The sequence below is a fragment of the Phoxinus phoxinus genome, assembly GCF_949152265.1.
Source record: "Phoxinus phoxinus genome assembly, chromosome: 7".
Classification (NCBI taxonomy): domain Eukaryota; kingdom Metazoa; phylum Chordata; class Actinopteri; order Cypriniformes; family Leuciscidae; genus Phoxinus; species Phoxinus phoxinus.
This window is the reverse complement of record NC_136882.1, coordinates 19,837,165-19,858,842: the sequence shown is the minus strand read 5'-3', so window position 1 is coordinate 19,858,842 and position 21,678 is coordinate 19,837,165. Positions and strand designations below refer to the sequence as shown.

Sequence of the window (21,678 nt, the reverse complement as noted above, 5' to 3'; positions counted from 1 at the left end):
TAAGTAATATGAGGTAACTCAAAAAAAAAATTTAAGTTAAGAAACTTAACGTTTAAGTGAAGAACTTGCAGATTTGTATTTGTAATCATATTTTATTGCAGTTAACTTGAAATATGTGAGTAAGCTAATTCATATTTAACTTTACATTTTCATGTAATCCCAACTTAAATATTTTAGTGGAAGCATGGCTAGCTTTAACCATCTAATAATTAAAAAAATGCTACCTTGGCAGTTGGTGACACAAAGCTTTGATAGCCTTTGCATAGCATAGCATAGCATAGCACTTGATGAATGAGCACCGCTATTTGAAACATTTGTCATATACTGTTCTCAAACCAAGCACATGCTCCACTCATCACCATGATGGTAAATCCCCCCCCCCCCCCCCACAAAAAAAAAGAAAAATATATAAACAACTATCATTAACAAAACATTAAACACTAAATATCTTAACATTAATCTGGCTCAAACATTTTTTACATAACACTTAATTGTAGCATTCACTCTACCTTTTAAGTGTCATGACAAAGCATGATGGGAAATAGAAATCCCTACCCAGTTTCAGTTAAATTTAACTTTGTCTAAATTAAAAGAAACAAGTTCATGGAACTCAAACCAATGAAACAATTCAACTTACTTAAAATGTGTCCGTTTTGTGAACTTAAAAGAAAAAGAAAGTAATAAATACTCATAAAAGTTCATTTGATTGAACAAATTTGTATAATTGAAGTTGGCCCCGCCCCACTCAAACCAATAATTTTTTTGAGCGTTAGGGTTTACAGTGAGGTCATATGTTTGACATTAAAATATTATTATGGTTGAATCTATTTTTTCAAGTTCCCTAAACTCTAAACTTTATCGGAGTTGTAAAAACTTCAAAAAGTATTTAGAGTTAACTTAAATATCTGATAGATGTTGAATGAACTCAAAAATAATAGTTAGTTAAACTTTTTGGCACATTTTGAGTAAAAGGTTTCCATTAGCAATTAGTTATACTGTTTAGGTTTACATTTATTAATATAAATGCAATATGTTATTATTATTATTGTTTTATCTTTTAATAATTGCAATATTTGTAAATGTTTAAAAATGTAAAAATCTAATTAAAAAGTAAAAAAAAAAACAGTTAATTCTGTTATAATAGTCTGATTTAGTGCTGACAATTCAGTAAAACAAGAGTACTTTATTATTACAAATATCATTTTATTATTTTTTTTATATATATCCAGGCACAAGAAGTGAAAAATCAAAATGTTTATAAACAGTTATGCTTATAAACAGGAAATGAACAGTTCATATAAATTAGTGCAAGCAGAATGGCTAATAATCATTGACTCGTCTGAAGGAGCCCACAATAGCGCAGGTAGCACACCAGTCTCGGTATCTCCTGTATTCCCCAGCTTTCAGGAAGTACTGCCTCCCTCTGTAGTTGGGATATTCATAGAAGATCCAGTAGCCATTCATCACATTACAGGAGTACACATGCCGATGGTGGAAACGGTCAGACACACAGGGACAGTCATCCATGAATTCCATCATGTGACCTCCGTAGTCAGCCTTCTCATAGATCCTCATTCTGTATGGTCCCCTGTACTGTTGACATCAAGATGCAAAGGAATGATTCAGTACACTGGCATCAAAGAAGCCGTCATGTATATCCACAAAAGCAGCACATTCAGTGAACCTCACCATTGGTATCTGGCGACAGGATCGAATACAGCTACTGAAGCCCATCCATCTCTGGTAGTCAGAATACTCGCCTCGCTTCATAAAATACTGGTGGCCCATATAATTTGGACGTTCATAGATCATGAAACAGCCACTCTCTACTCTGATGGAGTTGCAGCGACTGAAGTAAGTGTGAAGGTCTGTGCAGTCGTTGCTGCACTCATAACTACGACCTTGAAAATTTTTGTCCTCGTAAAAAACAATCTGAAAAAGTTAACAAAATCAACACTTCATTTTAGTGCCGCTATTAGGAGAGTAATCTGTATGCATCAAAGGTTAGTATACATAAGGGAGGTGCAAAATGTTAAAGTCATGAAAGTGGTGCCAAAAAATCCTACCTTGCCCATGGTCACCGTTGGAGAGATTCCATATGCTTTCCAAGCTTTTTATACTGCCTCTTGACAAACAAAGTATTGTTATTCAAATTATCACAGGAATATGTCAGGGTACTGGCACATGTTACCTTTTTGTTAGAGCACAATATTGAGTTCAAAATATGGATTTTACTTGAAAAAGGATATATAATTACATGTTTGGTGTTTTCTCTTGCATGGTCCAGGGAAATGACTGGTACGGCACCCACACATTCACAACACAATGCTCACAGAACAATATGGAACATGCCTTTTGCATTAAAGAAGTTGCTCAACAGAGGGAGCGGCTACTGAGATTTCATTCTTAATAGGATTTTCAACTGCACTGACATATAATGTTTTCAGTAAATTCTTTCATATGAAAAAAAAAATGCAGAAATTACATGGAGAATTTACAAAGGGAAATTACCAGAGAAAAAAAAAACTATTGTAATCCTACAGTACCTGTGTTTTGGGAATGATTAAACACAAGAGTTATGTGAGCATTGTCTCATTCAAATGTCAATTTGTCTCTAGAACAGGGGTGTCACATTCAGTTCCCGGAGGGCCACTATCCAGAAGAGTTTAGCTCCAACCCTAAATAAACATACCTGAACCAGCTAATCAAGATCTTTAGAATAACTAGAAACTTCCAGGGAGGTGTTTTGGTGCTGGTTAAAAAACATATATATTGGTAAATAAAACTTTTAGTTAGCTTTAGGCTAGCAATATTAGCAACAAGCTAAAGGCCCAAATAAAGTGTAAAATAAATAAATTAATTTATTGTGGCATGTATAATATGCAAAAACGTTTGTTTTGTTTATCAATATGATGGTCATTTTCAATTTCTTACTAACACCTGGATGCAGCATCATGCGAAAGTTAAGTAGAACAAGTTTAATGTAGAAATACTATTTGCAGCAGTTTGTCCAACAAAGTTTCTGTAACGTGCATGGGTATTATTTATGTGCTTTTTGTAAATCTCTTCTACATAATAAATATGTTTATCTTCTACATTAGGATAAATAGCCTACATATTTTTATTGGCAAAAGTAAAATTAAATGCTAAACTTTTTAAGTGGAAAAAAAATACAAACATCTTTTAGAAAAAGGCCTAGGATACACAGTAAAAAGCAAGCAAGCAGTAATCATTACATGTTCTTGTGATATCATAAACTACCATGTGTCCAAATAGTTTTTATCAGTCAAGGAAAAATGATTCACAAACCTGTTAGCAGTAGTACTCCAAGAATAGAAACCACATAATCAGAAAGCCATGCATAAATACAAGTAAAGTAGGACACTTATTAATCTACCATGTTGTGTATATTCTTCCATTAGTAAAAAACTTGTATTAAGTTAATTACAAAATAGAACAGGATTATATTTGGATTATACCTTAAAAACAACAGCCAGATATTATCAGAAATATATACTGTATGCACTCAATCACAACTTAAATTACTTACTTGCATTAAAAATCCAGAATGACTTAATTGATTGATTGATTTTGTCTTCTTATTCAGTCTTCTTCTTTACATTATAAAGCTGAATAGGTGTTTAGGAGAAAAAACTTTGTCATTTGGTATTTGATAGCTACTTTGTACCACGATAACATGCATGTGTATTAAATACGTCCTCTAATTTCTTTGAGGTCAATGTGCATTTAAATAGCAGAGCTGCTTTTGTTTTTTTGTCATGGTAGTGATAGATTTAACTACAATGAGGACAGTTAATCCAGACTGAGCCCCACATTGTTCAGCCAAAAGCATAAGCTGTGTGATAGACAGTTTGCCCTCAGTTTTGCTTTACTGAATTTTGCAATGAATATTTTCCAGTCTGGTAACCTGGTTTGCACTGATAGGTCAGTGAAGGAAATTAAGTTTAGAATAACTGTAGTTACAGTTTAATTACTTAAATTCTTTTTTATGGTGATTTTAAGTTCACATTAAAACACTACAACAGAATAATAGCAAGACAAGAAGATGTTTTAGTCAAGATAATTTATTTATTGCATATGTTGCTGCACAACTTCATGTTGTCTAGTTGAAAGTGGTTATCCTCCTGAGGGACCCAATTCTTGGGGCCGTTCCTCCCCAGTCGCTGTACTTCCTGTATTCACCTGGTTTAAGGTAGTACATTCGTCCCCTGTAGTTGGGCTGCTCGTATAGAAGCCAGTGGCCGTCCATCACGTGGCAGGAGTGGATGTCAGATGTATGGAAGCGGTCCATAATGTTAGGGCAGTCTTCTGTGAGTTCAATCATCTGTCCTCCCATGTCAGCCCGGTCATATAGTCTCATTCTGTAGTTACCATTATACTACAAGAAAATATGGATTTGTGATATACTATGCAACACATTTCTAATTTCATGTGGCAAGAACATCAAAGTGTGTTTCACCAGTCAAAAACATTATATTTTGAATTCATGAACTGGTGTATTTTTGGAATCATTTAATTTTTATTCCCTTAAATCACTTACCATGGGGATCATACGGCATGATCTGATATAGTTACTGAACCCAATCATACACTGACAGTCAGAATACTCGCCCCTTCGCAGGAAGTACTGCTGTCCCATATAATTTGGGTGCTCATACACCATGAAGCACCCACTCTCTACCCTGATAGAGTTGCATTGGGTAAAATAGGGGTGTATGTCTGCACAGTCACTGCTGCACTCATGGTGGCGACCCTGAAAGTTCCTGTCCTCGTAGAAGATGATCTATTAAATAAAAGTGGTACAGTTAATCTACTATTTAAGTTTGCAATAATATGAGCTCACAGCTGTAAACTGGCTCCATGTTATAGAGTTAAAAACCATTATAAGTCTATTAGTCTGAGAGTGAGAGAAATTACAATACCTTTCCGATAGTCATGTTGGCATCTGACAGGGCTATTCTGCTCAACACTGGCATCCAGTTTATCACTGTCTTTTATAAAACCTAGAAGCAGCTGTGATTGCACAGCATAAAGTATTGTCATTCAAATAAATCTAGCCCAGGGAGTAGTAATAGGGGCTACAATCAGGGGGGCAATGAAAAAAATCTGATTATTTGGCTTGGCCTGGTGCAGTTTTTCCATATTCAACAAAATGCTCCTGTCCTGCTAGCAGAATCTTCAATCTGAGTGCAGTCAGCACAGTGAATCAATGCAAACGATCTTTTAATTGAGTAATAGATGCTTAGTCTGGATGAAAGCTGCAATATTGTTATATGATTCATCTTATATAATGACCAAAAACAAAAACAAAACAAAAAAAACAGTAAACTAACATGAAAGCAGAACATGGAATAATTTTAAAGGTGCCATGTGTAATTGTCTGGCAAAAAAAATCAAGTCATACTCCACATTCCATACCAGATGGGGGCAGTATACCTCACATATCAAAATATGTGATGTAGGATATGGTATTTTATAAAAGCACACACTATAAATATGATAAAGAAGCAGAAACAGATAGTTGCAGTAAAGTAAGATATTTTAATAAGTTGAAGAAACAATAATAATTTGTGACACGCACACACTCGATTTGCGCATCGCCATCATGTGTGTATTACAGGTAACGTTATTACATTGCTTCCTGATATCACGTGCGCAAACACAAATAACCTATATTTATATATATATATATATATATACTACAGGGCCGTTGAATGCTTGTATCTGATAACCGTGAAGCTCTTGTAATTATTACTTTACCTCACCTCTCCATCCATGCCGAGTGATTGCCGTGCCGTGTTGATACCTCCGTTTCAGTTTCTCGAACCCGCGCAGTGCGGCGGTCAGAACACGGAGACCATTCTGCCCCTAGCTATGCGTGCGAAAGCATGGGGAGCGATCCCGGGCGTGTCAGAATGGGTGCTGAACGTTGTAAAACAGGGCTATGTGCTGCAGTTCGCTCGCCGTCCCCCGCGCTTTCGAGCCCGGACCGTGACGAGCGGTCCTTTTCTTATCTGATTTGATTTGTGCTTGATCAGAGCGCGGTGGTTGTAGGGGTCTCTTGCCAAAGGCTTCAGCCATCCTTCCGCTCTCTTCCCTGAATTGAAATGAAGTAGTGGGCTGTACTTTCCACACGATTGACATCAGGTTCAAGTACGCCCACAAGCCGTGCGAGTTATTCGTGTATTGCAGGTTGGTTGGTGGTTATGTTGCCCACATGCCTCCCATGGCCGAAACTGGTATTACGACACCTGTCGGGCCGTGGCTAGTAATGCTAATGCTAATAAAGGTTGATATCTCTGCAGCACTAGCCTATAACTTGACATTTTTTTAATGACATCATTGCCCTTATTTCTTCTCATTCTTTTGATGCGTGTAGCTCATTTTTTGGATATTTTTACCTCAATTTTTACACATGGCACCTTTAAAGAACTTTTGTCCTTTTAAAACTGTATACAAAAGAAAACATTACAGTCATTTATTAGCAGTTTTATTTGATTGATTAGTCGTAGAAACCAAATTACATTATGAAAAATATACTGTCAAATATGAAGTAAAACATTCTAAGAGTCAAAAATAAACAAATGTAAAGATTCAGAGTTTATAAACATTTATTTTTGAGGTAACATACGAGAGTGTCAATGCATGAGTTGTTAATTAACATGTTTGCTACATGGCAGGCCCTAAGTAAGCAAATATTGCCAATTTGAAGTCTGTATTAAGCTTTGTGTGTGTTTACAAGAATGTTACAATAAAAAAAATTAACAAGTAATAAAATTAAGCATCTAATAGATTAAATATAGCAAAGTTTTAAATTAGGTTTAAAAATATTAGGTTGATTTTAAGCTTGAAAGTTAATTCTAGTAATCCATGATTCGTTTGATGGAACCCACACGGGCACTCATGCCTCCCCATTCAGTGAATCTGGTGTATTCTCCAGGCCTTATGAGGTACATCCTGCCTCTGAAGTTGGAATTTTCGAAGAAGAGCCAGTTTCCACCAATTACCTTGCAGGAGAATATGTGGTTTGTTTGGAACATGTCCATCACATCTGGACAGTCTTCCACAAGAGCCATCATTTGACCTCCATACTCCATTCTCTCAAAAAGCTTCACCTCATGAGAAGATCCCTGTGTTTGATAGAAGAACAAAAAGACATTTAAAAGAATGATTGGAGTGATAAAAAAAGTGAATTTTGTAATTTCTTTCAATGTTAATCACTCAAGCAAATAGTAGCATATAATCACCATGGGAATTACACGGCAGGAGCAGACAGAATCATTTTTGCCCAACCAGCTTTCAAACTCTGGGTACTCTCCTTTACGGACCAGGAATTGCTGGCCGTTGTAAACTGGTTGTTCATAGATCATGAAGCATCCACTCTCCACCATGATGGAGTTGCAGCGGTTAAGATAGCAGAGCATATCTGCACAATCACCACTGCATTCATATTGATGACCCCCAAAATGTTTGTCTTCATAGAAAATGATCTGTTAAAAAAGAGATAGAAGAACAACATTTTTTTAGTCCATATACATGCACAATTTACCGTAAACCATCGTCTTCAATATAACACAAAACAAAAGCCTATTTTTGTGGGTTAATCCAAACCGTAACCCTTTCTCACTTTCCTCACAGTATTGCATACCTTCCCCATTTTTGACAGTGCAGTTGTACCATGGGAGTGTGACATTGCTCATTACTTTGAGGACACTTCTTGGTATATATAGACACGAAGTGCCGACACTGTGTGTGTCATTCATATTACAATTGTAAAAAAAAAAAAGGGGGGGGGGGGGGGAGAAGCTTTTTTATGCTTAAAGAAGTTCTACTATTATAATTATTTGTTAAAAACTGTCAGCACGGCCATTTTGTGAAATAAATGATAAAATAGAGACTGTAATCACATTAAAAAATAATTAATATACATACCCAATATCCAATAAGTCATGAAACATTGTTTACAAATTGCATTTAAGTCTCGACATTTGATATTTATTTAAATCTATGAATTTACAATGGTTTGTGGGATTTGCTTATCTCATAAAATGATAAACATTCTTAATGTAAATGTATGTATTTTTATTAATTAAGTACTTTATGTTATTGTTTATTTTATTTTATTGTAACTTTTATATCTATATTTTTACATCATTATTTCTAATGGATACGTTGCGGTTAGGGTTACTCGATCACCATGAGCTTACAATAAAATACAAATAAAACGTGGGTGCTCATACACCATGAAGCACCCACTCTAAATACCCTGATAGAGTAGCATTGTGTAAAATAGGGGAATATGAAGACTTCAGGTGCAAAAGCCTCTAAGTCCATCTAAAGTTTTGTGTTTAATATTAACATTTTTATCAAGGTCCTATGTATAGGACTGTAAGGCCGATAATGAATGTAATTTGATACTTACAACTGACCATGCCCAAATGCGGCGATTCAGAGACAGTTGCATTCAGTCAGTGTTCACAGTCGGTGTTTAAAGTCTGCTCCAGTCGTTGGAACAGTTCAGTCTTAGAATGTTTCAGCTAGTTGTTAAGTGTGTCCCCTGCATTAACCTACTTCACCTGAACTAAACTGGGGTAAAATGTATTGCTCAAGAGCCACTAATTTAGATTATATTTAGATTATATGTGACCCTGGACCACAAAACCAGTCACATGGGTCTTTTTTAAAATAAGCTTTCCATTAAATAAGCTTTCCATTGGTTTATTGTTTATTAGGATAGGACAATATTTGGCCGAGATACAACTATTTGACAATCTGGAATCTGAGGGTGCAAAAAGTTGTCCATTTATGTTTGCGATTGTGCTGCATTCACTCACAAAAATAAATGTTTTATATATTTACGGTAGGAAATGAACAAAATATCTTATTGAACATGATCTTTCCTGATGATATAATGAATAATTTTGACCCATACAATGTATTGTTAGCTGTTACCACAAATATACCCGTGCTACTTGTGACTGGTTTTGTGATCCAGGGTCACATATACACAATCCTATAATGTTCATCTACATAAACAATGTATTAAACATTGGCTGTTTTATTAAAAAGCTAGTTTTTTACACTTCATCTGTTTATCATTAGTTATTCGCCACGAGTGAGTTTAATGTGCAGTACAAGCAAAGAGAACACTCAACACCTGTCTGGAGGAAAATCTCTCTATAGTTTTATTCAGGTTACTGAACAGTGTAAAGTAGTCTGGCAGCCTGTAGCAAGGGTCATCATCAGGCAGTGACCCCCCCAGGTAGAGGGTGCAAGAACAAAACTGAATACACTTGAGCACAGACACCATTTTATTTAGTGTGTGAAAAAGGGCATACAGCAGACATTTCAAAAGGACTCCTTTCATTAGAGATCCATGATTCGTCTGATGGAGCCTATCCTGGAACTCATGCCACCCCAGTCACTGTACCTCTTGTACTCGCCAGGCCTCATGTAGAAGTGCCTGCCCATATAGTTGGGCTGCTCATACCCAAGCCAGTGACCATCCATCACATGGCAGGAATGGAAGTCGGACATATTAAAGCGGTCCATAAGATTAGGGCAATCATCCATGAGCTCCATCATCTTGCCGCCCATGTCAGAGCGCTCATAGAGCCTCATTTTGAAGGACCCACGATGCTAAATGGATAACAAAACATGAGTTAAGGCTGAGTGCTTCACTTCAATGTATTAAAACAAGACCATTGATAACATTAGATAATGAATTGCTTCAGTCTTTACCATTGGGATCATACGACAGGATCTGATGCAATCATTCATTCCCATCATACGCATGTGATCGGGATACTCGCCCCTTCTCAGAAAGTGCTGCTGTCCCATGAAGTTGCTCCGGTCGTAGACCATGAAGCAACCGCTTTCCACTCTGATGGAGTGACAGCGATTGAAGTAGGAATGCAGATCAGCGCAGTCACTCGTGCACTCATGGTGACGGCCGCCGAAGTTCCTGTCCTCGTAAAAGATAATCTAGAGAAAACAATATTTAGATAATGAGAGAAGCACAATAATTCATTTATGACTAATACGTTATTGTAATTCATACAGACCTTTCCCATGTTTATAGGGGCTTTGAAATCTTTCCTGTGCAGGTGCCAAGTGCTGCTGGAACTGTAATATATATCCGAGAAGATAATGGTACTACTGTTTGTGTTGTCATTTAAATCACAGTGTACTCGTGTCAGCAGAAACTGTACAGGAAATTTGCAAACATGACTGTCTGTTTTAGCCTAAACAATCACTTTGATTGCCTCTGTAACATTAGTTTTTCCAGTAAAAGCTGCTCTGTTGAAAGCTGCTGGAAAGGTCTCGGGAAACAACACAACAATAGTGTTAGTCTGCATTTATTTTAGGATTACACATTTTAAATAAAATAATTGAATTTAAACTGAATAGTTTTGCTTCTGAAATTGTGAAATGCCTTTATGATAGCTGATAGTGGATGTTTATGTTTCATGAGGGTATTTAAAAAAAAAAAAAAAAGATGTCAGTTTGATGTCAATGACAGTCCCATTGCCATTATTCATCTCACTAATGTATTAGACCAATTAATGTTTTCCAGGACCTTGCCAGTGTAGGATGGCTACTTCATCAAAATAATTGTCAATGACAAATAATGTTACCAGCATGGTATGATCTACTACGTGGTAGCCAGTAGTGACATTTAGTTTGTCATTACAATCGTTATAAGATAGTATATAACTTGCTTGATTCCAAAGGCAAAAGTGCCATCAATTTACAGTATATTGATATGTAATGCCTAGTGTATTTCTAAATAATTTACATTGGCAAACATGAAGAAATACTATCTTGGGAACACTTTTTTCCCCCGATGGTCCAATGTAGACATTCTACTAACTGAAGTAACTTTACAACAGCATGTCAACTAACTCTCATTAGACTATTAGTAGACTGTCTGCTTAATATCTGCTAACACTTTATTTTGATGGCCCTCCCAAGTTACATTCTACTGATAAGTAACTTTGTTACATGTCAAATTATTCTACTAACCCGAACACCTAACCCAGTCTACTAATACTCTGATGAGAGTTAGTTGACATGTAGTTGAGAAGTTACTTATATAGTTAGTAGAATGTCTGAAGTAAATAAATCAAAAAATGAATCAAAATAAAGTGTAGCCCTATTCTCTTTTAGGAATTAAAGCATCCCCCACAGATGCCATATAGTCTACAATCTATATATGTTTGATCATGGGCAGCTGTAATAATCAACTTGTGAATGACACACCTGCAGCATGAATACATACACTGTAAAGCATATGGTTTTGTGACATTTTATTGACAAGTCAATGCCAGTAAAGGCACAATTATTTAATAATGTGGACTGTAAAAATCAGTGATTTTGCAGAAGGAGCCAATGGTGGCACACATGGCACCCCAGTTGCTGAACTTGCGATACTCGCCGGGTGGCATGAAATACTGACGGCCTCGAAAACTGGAGTGCTCATAGAAGGTCCAGTATCCCTCCATGACATTGCAAGAGTGAATGCTGCGGCACTGGAAGCTTTCATGGATGGACCCGCAGTCATCACTGAATTCCATCATCTGACCTTGGAAATCTGGCCGATTGTAGATCCGTATGCAGTAGGATCCACCACATTTCTGCAAGTTTCAAATAGTTAAAGTGCGCCGTGTTAATGTACAACAACACAAAATACAACAAAGGCTTGCACACTGTGGGTACTGAATAACAACTTTTTTGTGTGTCAGAACAGCAAACTACAAAGATGTAATAATAATCGTTAACATGCATATTACTCACATTGGAAAATGTACGGCATGAGCGAATAGTGTCATTGTAGCCCATCCAGTGCTGATATTCAGGATATATTCACATACTGGTAACCAGAGTAGTTGGGACTTTCATACAGGACCCAGCAGCCACTCTCCACTCTGACAGAGTTGCATCGACTGAAATGAGGGTGCATGTCTGCGCAGTCTGTGCCACACTCATAGGAGCGACCCTGGAAGTTTCTATCCTCATAAAAAATAATCTGCAAACAAGCTATTAAAGCAATACACACAACTGTATTGGTTCTGTTGTTATGTTCCTAGTCATGGTACAGTTAAGTATAAGAAGCATTTGGCTAACAATTGTTCATGTTCAAATGTTAACATAAAGTTTCCTCAAGAAATGCAAAAGTCTTTGACCGTCTCATTTACTTTACTCATTGTGATGTGAACCTCAAGAAACAGTCCTAAACAAGAGAAACAGTCAAACAAACTAGGGCATGAGGTCTGCTTTATAAACCTCCATCAACATGGCGGATCAAACTTTATTTGTCCTCTCAATGACTGGGATTTGGCACTCTGATGGTGCTGCTTACCTCTTAATCCTATCCATAGATTTAAAAGCCCTGATTCATCAAATCAAAATTCCTACCTGGCAAATTACTGACCTCAGCTGCCCTCCTCTGTTTTGATCCAGGCACTAATGAGATGCTTTATGTGATGGAATTATTGCTTATGACATGGAATGCATCAACAGGACGAAATACATCTGCAATGTACCACGTGTTACTGAGTTAAGAAGTAGTTCAATAACTTTATTGATTACTGCATATTTAACATTGCATCTTCATTCACATGAGAATGAAATGAGAATGCTTGGGCAACATAATTATACACACACCTTCCATTTCTAAAAGATAATGTGTGAAAACATTGGATATATATTAAGAAAGTCAGTAAAAGTAATCTTGGTATTTATAAAATAGATTATAAACGAATCTGCTCTCTATTACTCCCTGGCTGTGAACAAAGTCTTGGGAAATAACCACTATTTTAACAATAAAGGCAAACCAGGAAACCCCTGATGTTAAATGTGTAATCATAGCAGTGTTTAATAAACCATGCAAATGAATATTTGCTTGTTGGACAGCTGCTGTTTTCAGTCCTGCAGAGATTCTTGCGAGCCCTCATAGTGAGCGGTTTCATCTTTTAAAGAGTCCTCACTGTCCTGTTTTTGTCAAAAAACAGGTGCAATAATTACAGTACATAATCTGAGCACATGATGGCAGTAATTTTCTACTTTTTGAGTGAATTTTACTGAGTGTTTAGTGTTATAACATGTATCTGAGGAAAAGCAGACTTACACTCACACTAAATGAGGAGCTGGAAGAGGAGGAGGACTCCAATGTCTCTGTTACCGGAGAGACTTTCTGTTTACTGTGTTCTTTGATCCAGCGTTTCAGCACCTGGGCTGGTAAAGAGACAAAAGGCAATGATAAACAATCAACAAAACCTTTTGTTCTGCACTTTCAATTTATGCATCAACAATGTTTTTATTAAAATATGTAAAGGTTCACATACTGTGTTTTCTTGAGCGCTCTACTGCTTTGAATGAACTAAGCATAGCAAATGGATGATAAGAGAGGGAGAATGGGTGAACAATGTTGCCCTGTTGAGGAAAAGACATTGAAATGATTTTAAAACTATGCTTTTCTCCTTTTCTAAAATGAAATTTGATGACATAAAACTCTTCAGTTAAAGCAATTAAAGAGGGATTCTGGAATACATTTTCATGACACAGTACTGTACGTCTGTACGGTATAAAGTATAGCAGCTCTCAACCTGTCTCAATTTGAAGGCCCTCCATATACTGTATGATAAAATATTGATTTTGGTATTTCTGCTGTCATTATGACAAGGTTGCTTTTTTTATTAATATAATTTTAATCATGTTTCAGTTGGTAATTTCAGAAGTTTCAAGAACTATAGGCCTATATTTATCTAGAAAAGTTATTGAGGAAAAAAAATATTATTGCCTTTTTATCATTAACTATTAGTGTTTTTATTTACTATTTTTATATTTTTTTTAGTAATGCAGTTAGATTAATATGTACTATGCCTAAATAAATACATTTTAAAAAGATAAATAAATTGTTTTGTTAATTTTAAGTCATCCCGCAGACCTCTTTTATGTTTGTTGAGGCCCATAGTGGGTCCTGACCTCCTGATTGAGAAGTATCATGTGAAATGACAGACTAAACAACAATTAAAGGCTTTCTATTTACAGACTATGATGGTAATTGAACAAACTTATGGTTACAGGATTAGTTGTGACATCACTAGCGAACAGCCAACCACATGCTGTGGAATAGTGAAACTGCGATTCCCTTCTCTCTTCAGCAAAAAATTACGAGATTGAACAATATTATGAATTTAAACAAATTTACACAGGAAGAAAAATAAGAGCTGTCTATGAAAGGACAACTAAAAAGAAAAAAAATCTTGCAATATCAATGCAAGTAAAAGTTGTAAAGTTTATCTATTGATTCTAAAGCTTATTTATTTTACCCTTATATGTTTATAATAATTTAAACTAAGGGCATAATAGTTGATCAACTAAAATTGTGCATGTGCAATGGATTAAGGGTATAATAATTACATAAATAATATCTAAATCATAAAACAATTATTTTTATAAATAAGCATTGCTAAAAGCCAGATGATTTAGTCTTTAAAAATAAGTTGCTATGTGACTTCATTTGGAGTAGAAACAGGGGGACTTATTTTGCTCATTGCATTTTTACTTTTGATCCAATTTTGGTTTGAGGTCTCTTACCTGGAGCATAACCTGCCCCAGAGCAGGTTAGCCGTGGAACATAAGTTACTATGGCGATGAACACAGCTAAAAGCCAAACCACTTTCATAGTGCCTATATTGGCACAAACTAAACTGAAACATAACTGGCTAGCCTAAACTGGCTTCATATAGGCCCCTGTGTATATCCCTCCCATTTTAATCCTGCATGACATCTGCTCACTCGTGTGACAAACACACTCTCAAATAATAAATACTCTCAAATACCTTATCGTGATTATGAGGGTAAGATGCAGATGGTTTGCAACTGTACAATGACAGAATGTCTTCTATAGGTAAGCTGTTCTGAAAATGAGAGGACATGATACAACTTGTCAAAAACAGAATTGCTGTTGAAAACCTATGGAATTCCAAAGCTGACAAAATAATAAATATACGTAGAAATGTAAAAAATAAATAAATAAAACTTTTATTTCCTAATTTATTGTATTTTTTTTTTTCAAATTGATTTAGTTTTTCATTCATTTATTTATGTATATATCTATTTATATCTACATTTATTTATTTATACATTTTGCGGTTCGTTTGGTCACACCACAAGGTGTCACTGTGGCCTCAAACTTCAGCACTGCCACTCTGAGCTCTGGTCTGTCTGTATGCTAATGAGGGGGGCGTTTTACCTCAAAGAAATGTATAAATAAATTAATGAAAAAATAAATGTGGTAAACATAATTATAGTTGTAATAGAAAGTATTCAACCCCCATTGCAAACCAAGTTGCATTTTCAGTTGAATTTGGGGGAAACCACTTAAAACATTTGTGTATTGTGTTGAGCTATTTTGTTTGATGTGTTCAACAGCTGAAAGTCTGTAAATGTTGCCAATAAACCTGATTTGCAATGGGTGTTGATTTTTTTTTTATTACAACTATACATAAATAAGGAAATAAATATACTGTATTTTTGTACATTTCTTTGTATATTGATTTATTTATTATTTTGTCAGCTTTGGAATTACATGGCAACCGGCATATTATACTCTCTTATGGACCTTACCAGAAGCATTCCAGCAAAGGAAGAAAGGATCATTGCTTCTCTTTCCAGACGATTAGGGTACTGGCTCATATGTCGTAAACTGCCAATTCCTCTACAAAGACATAGCATGGTCAAATATGAGTTTATGCAAACACTGCAAAAATACGATGAAACTATTAAACATACACAAATTCCAGTAATATAAATTACTTACATGTTGTTCTCAACTAAATTCTTCTCATCATCTTTATTGAGCCACCACAAAGCCACACTTATAGCCAAATCATAATGGGCCTATATGGATGTGTAAAGATGCACATTTAGCAATACAAGCCCAAAGCTAGTTTCCATACCATTAACGATTGTAACATGACAACATCAACTCACAACTAAATTTTCATCTCAATAGGTCAATATAACCTTTGCAATTAAACTGTTGTTTTAATATTGACTTACCAAATCATCTAACATTGTAAAAGTGCTCTTCCCTTTTGGATCAAAACCATTTTCTCTGAGTCGCTGTCCAATATATTCACCACTAAAAGATGTTAAAATATATATACAGACATTTTCAGCAGCAGTTAAAAGTTTTAAGATTTGTTCTAAATGTGTGTCTTTGCATATACAATTTATGATCCTATTTATCCTGATACACTTCAGTGAATTTATTTCAACTACTTACAGCAAAGTTTTAACATCCCTCTTCAATCGCTTGGCCTCCATGTTGTAGACCCTCAGTTGATGAGACACTTAATTCTTTATGCCAAAATTCAGTCTAGATAGTTGAAATTCTATTATAACAGTAATGCTAAAAGAAAATAAGAAAAAAACATGAGTTAAATTTTACCTAATATTAATAATAATCTTTATTTATAAAGCACTTTTAAAACCAACAATACAAAGTGCTTTACAAGAATCAAATAGTACTTAATCCTCTGCCAGGGGCAACACTAAACACAGGAAGCAAACGGCAAACTTCAGCTTCCAATGAACAGGAAAAGTGAGACGAAAATGTGACAGGATATCTAACAGACTTGTGTTAGGTTACCTGAGGCATGTGATAAGACTAACATTTGCAAACAATTGGGATAATCCAACAAGTTACTAATGAAATAAGAACAGTCCATGAATAGAAATCAATTACATTTTAATGTAATGCATCTACGTATGCCCTGACGCAAAAAAAAACTGATACATAAAAAACATAAACATTGTTGTCAACTAAGAAAAAACCTAAACTTACCTACAACTAACACTTCCTGATAGCACAATAAGATGCCTATATCAGAAGCTTCCATCTGCTTTCAGACAGTATAAACTGGATGAACAGACACTCCTACTCGATCGCACAATTGTAGTCCTCTCATGTGAACAGTCCTCTAAATAATTAATTCAGTCCTTTAATCACTTTAACACTGCCGGCCTGTGCTCGGTTACATAACACAGATACAACGTTCATGTAAAATGAGTTAGGAAAGAGATTAGAGATTACTTCCATATGATCAGTAGGAACACAATTTAGGGTTGGAAAGCAGAATCAAGTTAATAATAAACAGCATATAGAGCAGGTTCTCTTTATTAACCACAGAAATAAAAATCATTTAAAATTCAAACGAAATTGCCTAAAGGCACAAGAATGAAACTATGCTGAGATCTGAAGGCTAATTAACAGCTGTCATTAAAATGCTTACTTTAAGATCAACCCATTAAACATTTTAATTGCATTAAAAAAGTAAATAAAACAAAATAACAAAAAATTAAATTAAATAAAAGACTGAAATCAATCAATGGGAAATTCACTCCTATTTCGTTTTTTCTTCTTATCTTTGAACACTGGAGAGTTCAAGAATTTTGTATCGGAGTATTTGTCCCCACGTCTCATTTTGCTGCAAAAAAATAAAATAAATCAAATCAATCAATTAATGAAAGAAAATACAAAAGTTATCCAAAATTATTACAGATTATGTATCAAGGCAGAAATAAATCATATTATATTTTATATCATTATATTATTCAAGTGTGACTCACCAATTGAGAGTTGGCTCTTTGTAGGAGACTGGTGCTGCTCTTCTTCGTGTTCTCCCTAAAGAGTTAACGTCTGTATTTGTTAGACTCTTCATAACCCTGCTATCTTCTGTTCACAGAATAAAAAAAGTATTAAATATAAACAAATGAAAGACAAATATGTGAAATGAAAAAAGGGGAAAATAATTAAATGTATTATTTGATTCACCTATACAATCATTGACAAAGCATTTAGACCAACGCATAAGGATTACCTGGAGCTTGGTGCCTCAATTCTGAGTCCTGGTCCTGGTAAATGTTCATAGTTTGAGAGAGGGCCTCTGGTTGAGGGCTGTGGGCAGAGCTTTCGACTGAGAGCATTTCAGCGTAACCCTCTATGGTCTCCCATGGAGGCCTCTCCTCTGTGAGCTGAAGGTCTGTGTGTTCACTAAAACTGTCTGAAGTCGAATGATATTTTTCTTTGATAAACATGCTCACGTTCATGTCAGTTGAAACATCATCCGTTTCATTTGTGAGAAGATGACGTTCAGAAGATGATGTTCTGCTGGAAGCACCACTGTCAGTCATTTCTTTATTTAGAGATTCATGAGAAGATGATATGACATACGTTTTCCTGCACCTGCTCTCATGAGCTTTGCTGGTTTGGTCCAGAACTATGTTAAGAGGATCCATATTGATATGGTCAGCCTGATCAAGCTTGTCAACAGAGGAAGGGTGGCGTATTTCAGGGGTTTCTGCATTATGTTCATCCCTGAGGTCCTCCTCTGAGCAATGAGATATCCCTGGTAGTTGTAAAGTATTAGACAAAGACCTGTATCCTGCTCCATTCTGAAAATCAATCACATCTCTCCTTTCAGTCGACACATTTTTATCCATATTCGCAGCACAGCTGTTTTGTTTCTTTGTTAATGCTTTGGATTTTTCTTTTCCTGCAGCATTCCAGTTTTTTTTTTTATTTGCCCCCTCTTTTCTGTGTTTCTTAGCTTTACCGGGAACTGATGATGGACATTCGGAGGCTTTCTGTACAAGGCTGATATGCACATCTTGTGTACATTCTGGATGATAGGAGTTTTCCTTCAATATCTCATGAGAGATATGCTCAGGCTCCTTGTGCTGTTGTGCAATAGTATCTAAACCAATATTTTGAGCTGTCATTTGGGTTCCTGGTGCTACCTCCTGTGATCCTTCTGGGCTGTTGAATGATTGACTTGGCTGTATCACAAATGTTCCTCTGTTCTTTTGTGCCAGAGTTTTGTTTTTATGTTCTTTAACTTGAACTGCACTCTCACTTGCTTGCACATCAGTACCAGCAGTTTCTGGCCATAAAGTACCAGCAGACTCAACATTTTCATGCACATACGATGCACTGTGATCCATCATAAGGGATGAGACTTTGGTCCTCCTGCTCTTCTGAGGTTTTAGCTCATCTCGAACTATAAATGTTCTCCTGGGTTCCTGGGTAGCATGAGACTCTTTTGCTTTGTTTTTAGCAGCTTTACTTGAAATATTTCCATCTAAAGAAATTGTCTTTCTTTTTTCAGAATTCTGAAGCTCAAGATCACTGAAACAATCATTAAAAATGTCATTAGAAGGATCTTGGGAGATAAGGTATGTTTTCACTGAATCTGGGTTTGGTTCTTTCCGTTTACATGTGCGCCTGCTACTTTTAGTGCAACGAGAGGTGACGTGAGTCTTCCTGCGTGCGGTTATTGATTCCTCTTCATGCTCATTCACCACCTCGTTCTGAACAGTGGGAGAGCACTGCTGTGTCACAGTGGTCAACTCTTTTGGCACAGCTGATGTATAATCTGACCTACTAAATTCAATTGGCAGGTCTTCCTCGGCAGATACATGCTCACTATCTTCTCCTTGAAGACACAAATCCTTCTTTTCCTGATGTTCTTCTGTAACTCTAGAGGTTCTTGCATTTGTGTCAACTGTTACAATTTCAGCAGCACTGTCATTAACAGTCATCTCCATTTCAGAGTCATATAGGGTGTTTTGCTGTGCTGGACTGTTTCTCTCTTTGCTGAGAACATCACAGGCTGTAGGTTCTTTACCCATAGCTGTATCCACTGGTACAGACGCATAATTGCCCTTCAGTGGACACAACGGTCTCTCTGGCAAATTCTCAACCTCTTTTTCCATTTCAAACATTTGGTCTGAAAAATAAATAAATAGCTATTAATAAATAAAATAACAGCAGCTTGATGCAAAATATATATTGCATCAAGATACTTTGAAAATTCATAACTTTTCTAAGAGTGCCAATCATTCAAACTTGAATATATTTTCAAAATTAAGCTTGACTGACATTCTTAAGGAAAATTGTATACAATGAACAGCTTACACTGTCTTCTTCTCATACCTTTACTGGTGTTGTGTTCAGTGTCCATACTGTCTGGAACCTTTAAAATAATATTAATAAACAACAATAGTAATTGAACAATTAGCTATTTGTGAACAATCAACAAAGCTTGTCTGAAGTCTTTAAAATATTGATTCATGCATATCATTCTGATTATTATCAACAACAAGAAAAATAGCCATATAACTTAATTATTAGAAAATTATATTGACAGCTCACCTCATCATTAGAAAAAATGTCAACAGCCTTTGTCATCCAGTTAAGAGAAGAGTCATAAAACTCTCGTATAATGGAAAACTAGGGAAAGAAAAGAAACTACATTAACTAACTTACATCTATTGTAGAAAATAATAATAATAATGTTATGCATGTTCTTTAAAGTGTTTTTAAAGTAGCCTACAGTACAAGCTCAATATGATATACAAGTCTTAAGGAGACGTTGTGCCTGTAAAAGTAGAGTCAGGGTACCAAGGCTTAAGTTAATACGAATGCCTAACTTTAGAAAGTAACGTTAACCTACAAAAACAAACATTCGTGCCAGAATAATTAAATTCTATATAACCAGACTTCACTCTAACGGTCTCACCAATTGTTTGCTTTTATGACGCTGATAAGCAAGATCGAAATTAGTGGTCTGCGCATCTTTCCTCAGCCGCACCACCTCTTCCTCCAACTCCCTGCTCTTCTTCTTCTGAGCAACCAGAGCCAGGGCCAGAGCCTTGTTGTTGCTTTTCAAAGAGAACTTGAAGAATGATGAGGTATCTGGAAAAGTTATGGTCATCGGTTAACTTATAAAAGTGCACAAGTAGCCAACTGCAAACAGATTACCTGTTTGGCATTTCTTAGTATTTCTTACTGTGTATTTTCGTCTTTATCTTGGCTGCGTATACATACGCCGTCTGTTTGCCCAGTCGTGTGTTTTCCTTTTTATCAGTGGGGGCTGTAGAAAAGACATGACTGAGTAACGTTATACAATCATGTAAACACAGCCGTTAAGAATATGATGCTATATTCGGACTAACGTTACTCACCAGCAATAAAAGAAGACGACAAACTCGAGGCTTGATGTGGTTTATCTTTATTCTTGTTGTAATGCATTTCTATTCGGATATCAAATACTGCGCATACAAATTAAATCGGTTTATACAAATTTAAAACCAAACATTGCCGCGGAATCTTAAAATTCTTCTTCGCTCGCGGTTACTAGCGTTTAGAACCAACTGTTGAGTAAATACCGCCACCCACTGGACTAAATCTGTTGCGTGACAGTCTACCCTACAACACCATAGGAACTAACCATAGACAGTATATAGGAACTAACCAGCTAACCAAAACCTCTGACGGACGTGAAAAGGGTAATAAAATCACTAACATGAAACTAGAGCAGCCTTATGGAAGAAGAAGAAGAAGCAAGTAAAGGATAAAATAATTACAAAGCACAAAAAGAGAAGATTTCAGAATAAAAGTTTAACCACAATATCGACTTTACTAGAAAACTGCTGTGCATGTAAGCTTGGTGAGACTATCAAAGATTTTCGTGATACTACAACACGAATGATGCCGCATACAGGCACGTTGTCCCTAATATAAAAGATCGTTTCTATGGTAACTCTGACTTTTATTTTGAAATTTAAGCCTGCATTTCCGCTGGG

The 21,678-nt window shown here is 35.9% G+C and overlaps 5 protein-coding genes and 1 pseudogene across 9 annotated transcripts; all 6 read right to left on the bottom strand.

The window, feature by feature from the left end:
* Positions 1–1,208: 1,208 nt before the first annotated feature.
* Positions 1,209–3,708, bottom strand: LOC307002171 (gamma-crystallin M2-like). Of its 2 annotated transcripts, none has more exons than XM_079619487.1 (4): positions 3,551–3,708; positions 2,067–2,123; positions 1,690–1,932; positions 1,209–1,593 (listed from the first exon to the last, which is right to left on the bottom strand). In XM_079619487.1, exons 2-4 carry the CDS (start codon positions 2,073–2,075, stop codon positions 1,321–1,323), a joined length of 525 nt encoding a protein of 174 aa, XP_079475613.1. In that variant the 5' UTR covers positions 2,076–2,123; positions 3,551–3,708; the 3' UTR covers positions 1,209–1,320. The 2 variants fall into 2 exon arrangements, with proteins under 2 accessions (XP_079475613.1, XP_079475614.1); XM_079619488.1 differs by lacking the exon at positions 3,551–3,708 and adding an exon at positions 2,258–2,274 and having other exon boundaries at positions 2,067–2,125.
* Positions 3,709–4,067: 359 nt separating this feature from the next.
* LOC307001216 (uncharacterized protein) lies at positions 4,068–10,219 on the bottom strand. The gene is made up of 6 exons (XM_079617439.1): positions 10,086–10,219; positions 9,763–10,005; positions 9,390–9,660; positions 4,944–4,990; positions 4,562–4,804; positions 4,068–4,399 (listed from the first exon to the last, which is right to left on the bottom strand). The coding sequence occupies exons 1-6, from the start codon at positions 10,092–10,094 to the stop codon at positions 4,124–4,126; spliced, it is 1,089 nt and encodes a 362-aa protein (XP_079473565.1). The 5' UTR covers positions 10,095–10,219; the 3' UTR covers positions 4,068–4,123.
* On the bottom strand, positions 6,495–7,740 carry LOC307002167 (gamma-crystallin D). The gene is made up of 3 exons (XM_079619483.1): positions 7,670–7,740; positions 7,269–7,511; positions 6,495–7,151 (listed from the first exon to the last, which is right to left on the bottom strand). The coding sequence occupies exons 1-3, from the start codon at positions 7,712–7,714 to the stop codon at positions 6,882–6,884; spliced, it is 558 nt and encodes a 185-aa protein (XP_079475609.1). The 5' UTR covers positions 7,715–7,740; the 3' UTR covers positions 6,495–6,881.
* A 413-nt stretch (positions 10,220–10,632) lies between the features above and the next one.
* LOC307001215 (gamma-crystallin M2-like) lies at positions 10,633–12,227 on the bottom strand (annotated as a pseudogene). Its single transcript, XR_013800692.1, has 3 exons — positions 12,207–12,227; positions 11,818–12,106; positions 10,633–11,657 (listed from the first exon to the last, which is right to left on the bottom strand). The product of XR_013800692.1 is annotated as a gamma-crystallin M2-like (transcript).
* A 227-nt stretch (positions 12,228–12,454) lies between these two features.
* c9h2orf80 (chromosome 9 C2orf80 homolog) lies at positions 12,455–16,985 on the bottom strand. 2 transcript variants are annotated; one of them, XM_079619481.1, is made up of 9 exons: positions 16,877–16,985; positions 16,316–16,441; positions 16,090–16,171; positions 15,848–15,927; positions 15,655–15,745; positions 14,868–14,945; positions 13,368–13,455; positions 13,151–13,257; positions 12,455–13,014 (listed from the first exon to the last, which is right to left on the bottom strand). In XM_079619481.1, exons 2-9 carry the CDS (start codon positions 16,354–16,356, stop codon positions 12,946–12,948), a joined length of 636 nt encoding a protein of 211 aa, XP_079475607.1. In that variant the 5' UTR covers positions 16,357–16,441; positions 16,877–16,985; the 3' UTR covers positions 12,455–12,945. The 2 variants fall into 2 exon arrangements, with proteins under 2 accessions (XP_079475607.1, XP_079475608.1); XM_079619482.1 differs by lacking the exon at positions 16,877–16,985 and having other exon boundaries at positions 13,157–13,257; positions 16,316–16,454.
* On the bottom strand, positions 16,477–21,614 carry sgo2 (shugoshin 2). Of its 2 annotated transcripts, none has more exons than XM_079619477.1 (8): positions 21,058–21,614; positions 20,883–20,966; positions 20,613–20,788; positions 20,246–20,323; positions 20,027–20,066; positions 17,913–19,820; positions 17,662–17,767; positions 16,477–17,519 (listed from the first exon to the last, which is right to left on the bottom strand). In XM_079619477.1, the coding sequence occupies exons 1-8, from the start codon at positions 21,122–21,124 to the stop codon at positions 17,414–17,416; spliced, it is 2,565 nt and encodes an 854-aa protein (XP_079475603.1). In that variant the 5' UTR covers positions 21,125–21,614; the 3' UTR covers positions 16,477–17,413. The 2 variants fall into 2 exon arrangements, with proteins under 2 accessions (XP_079475603.1, XP_079475604.1); XM_079619478.1 differs by having other exon boundaries at positions 16,480–17,519; positions 17,662–17,764.
* Between the last annotated feature and the right edge of the window lie 64 nt (positions 21,615–21,678).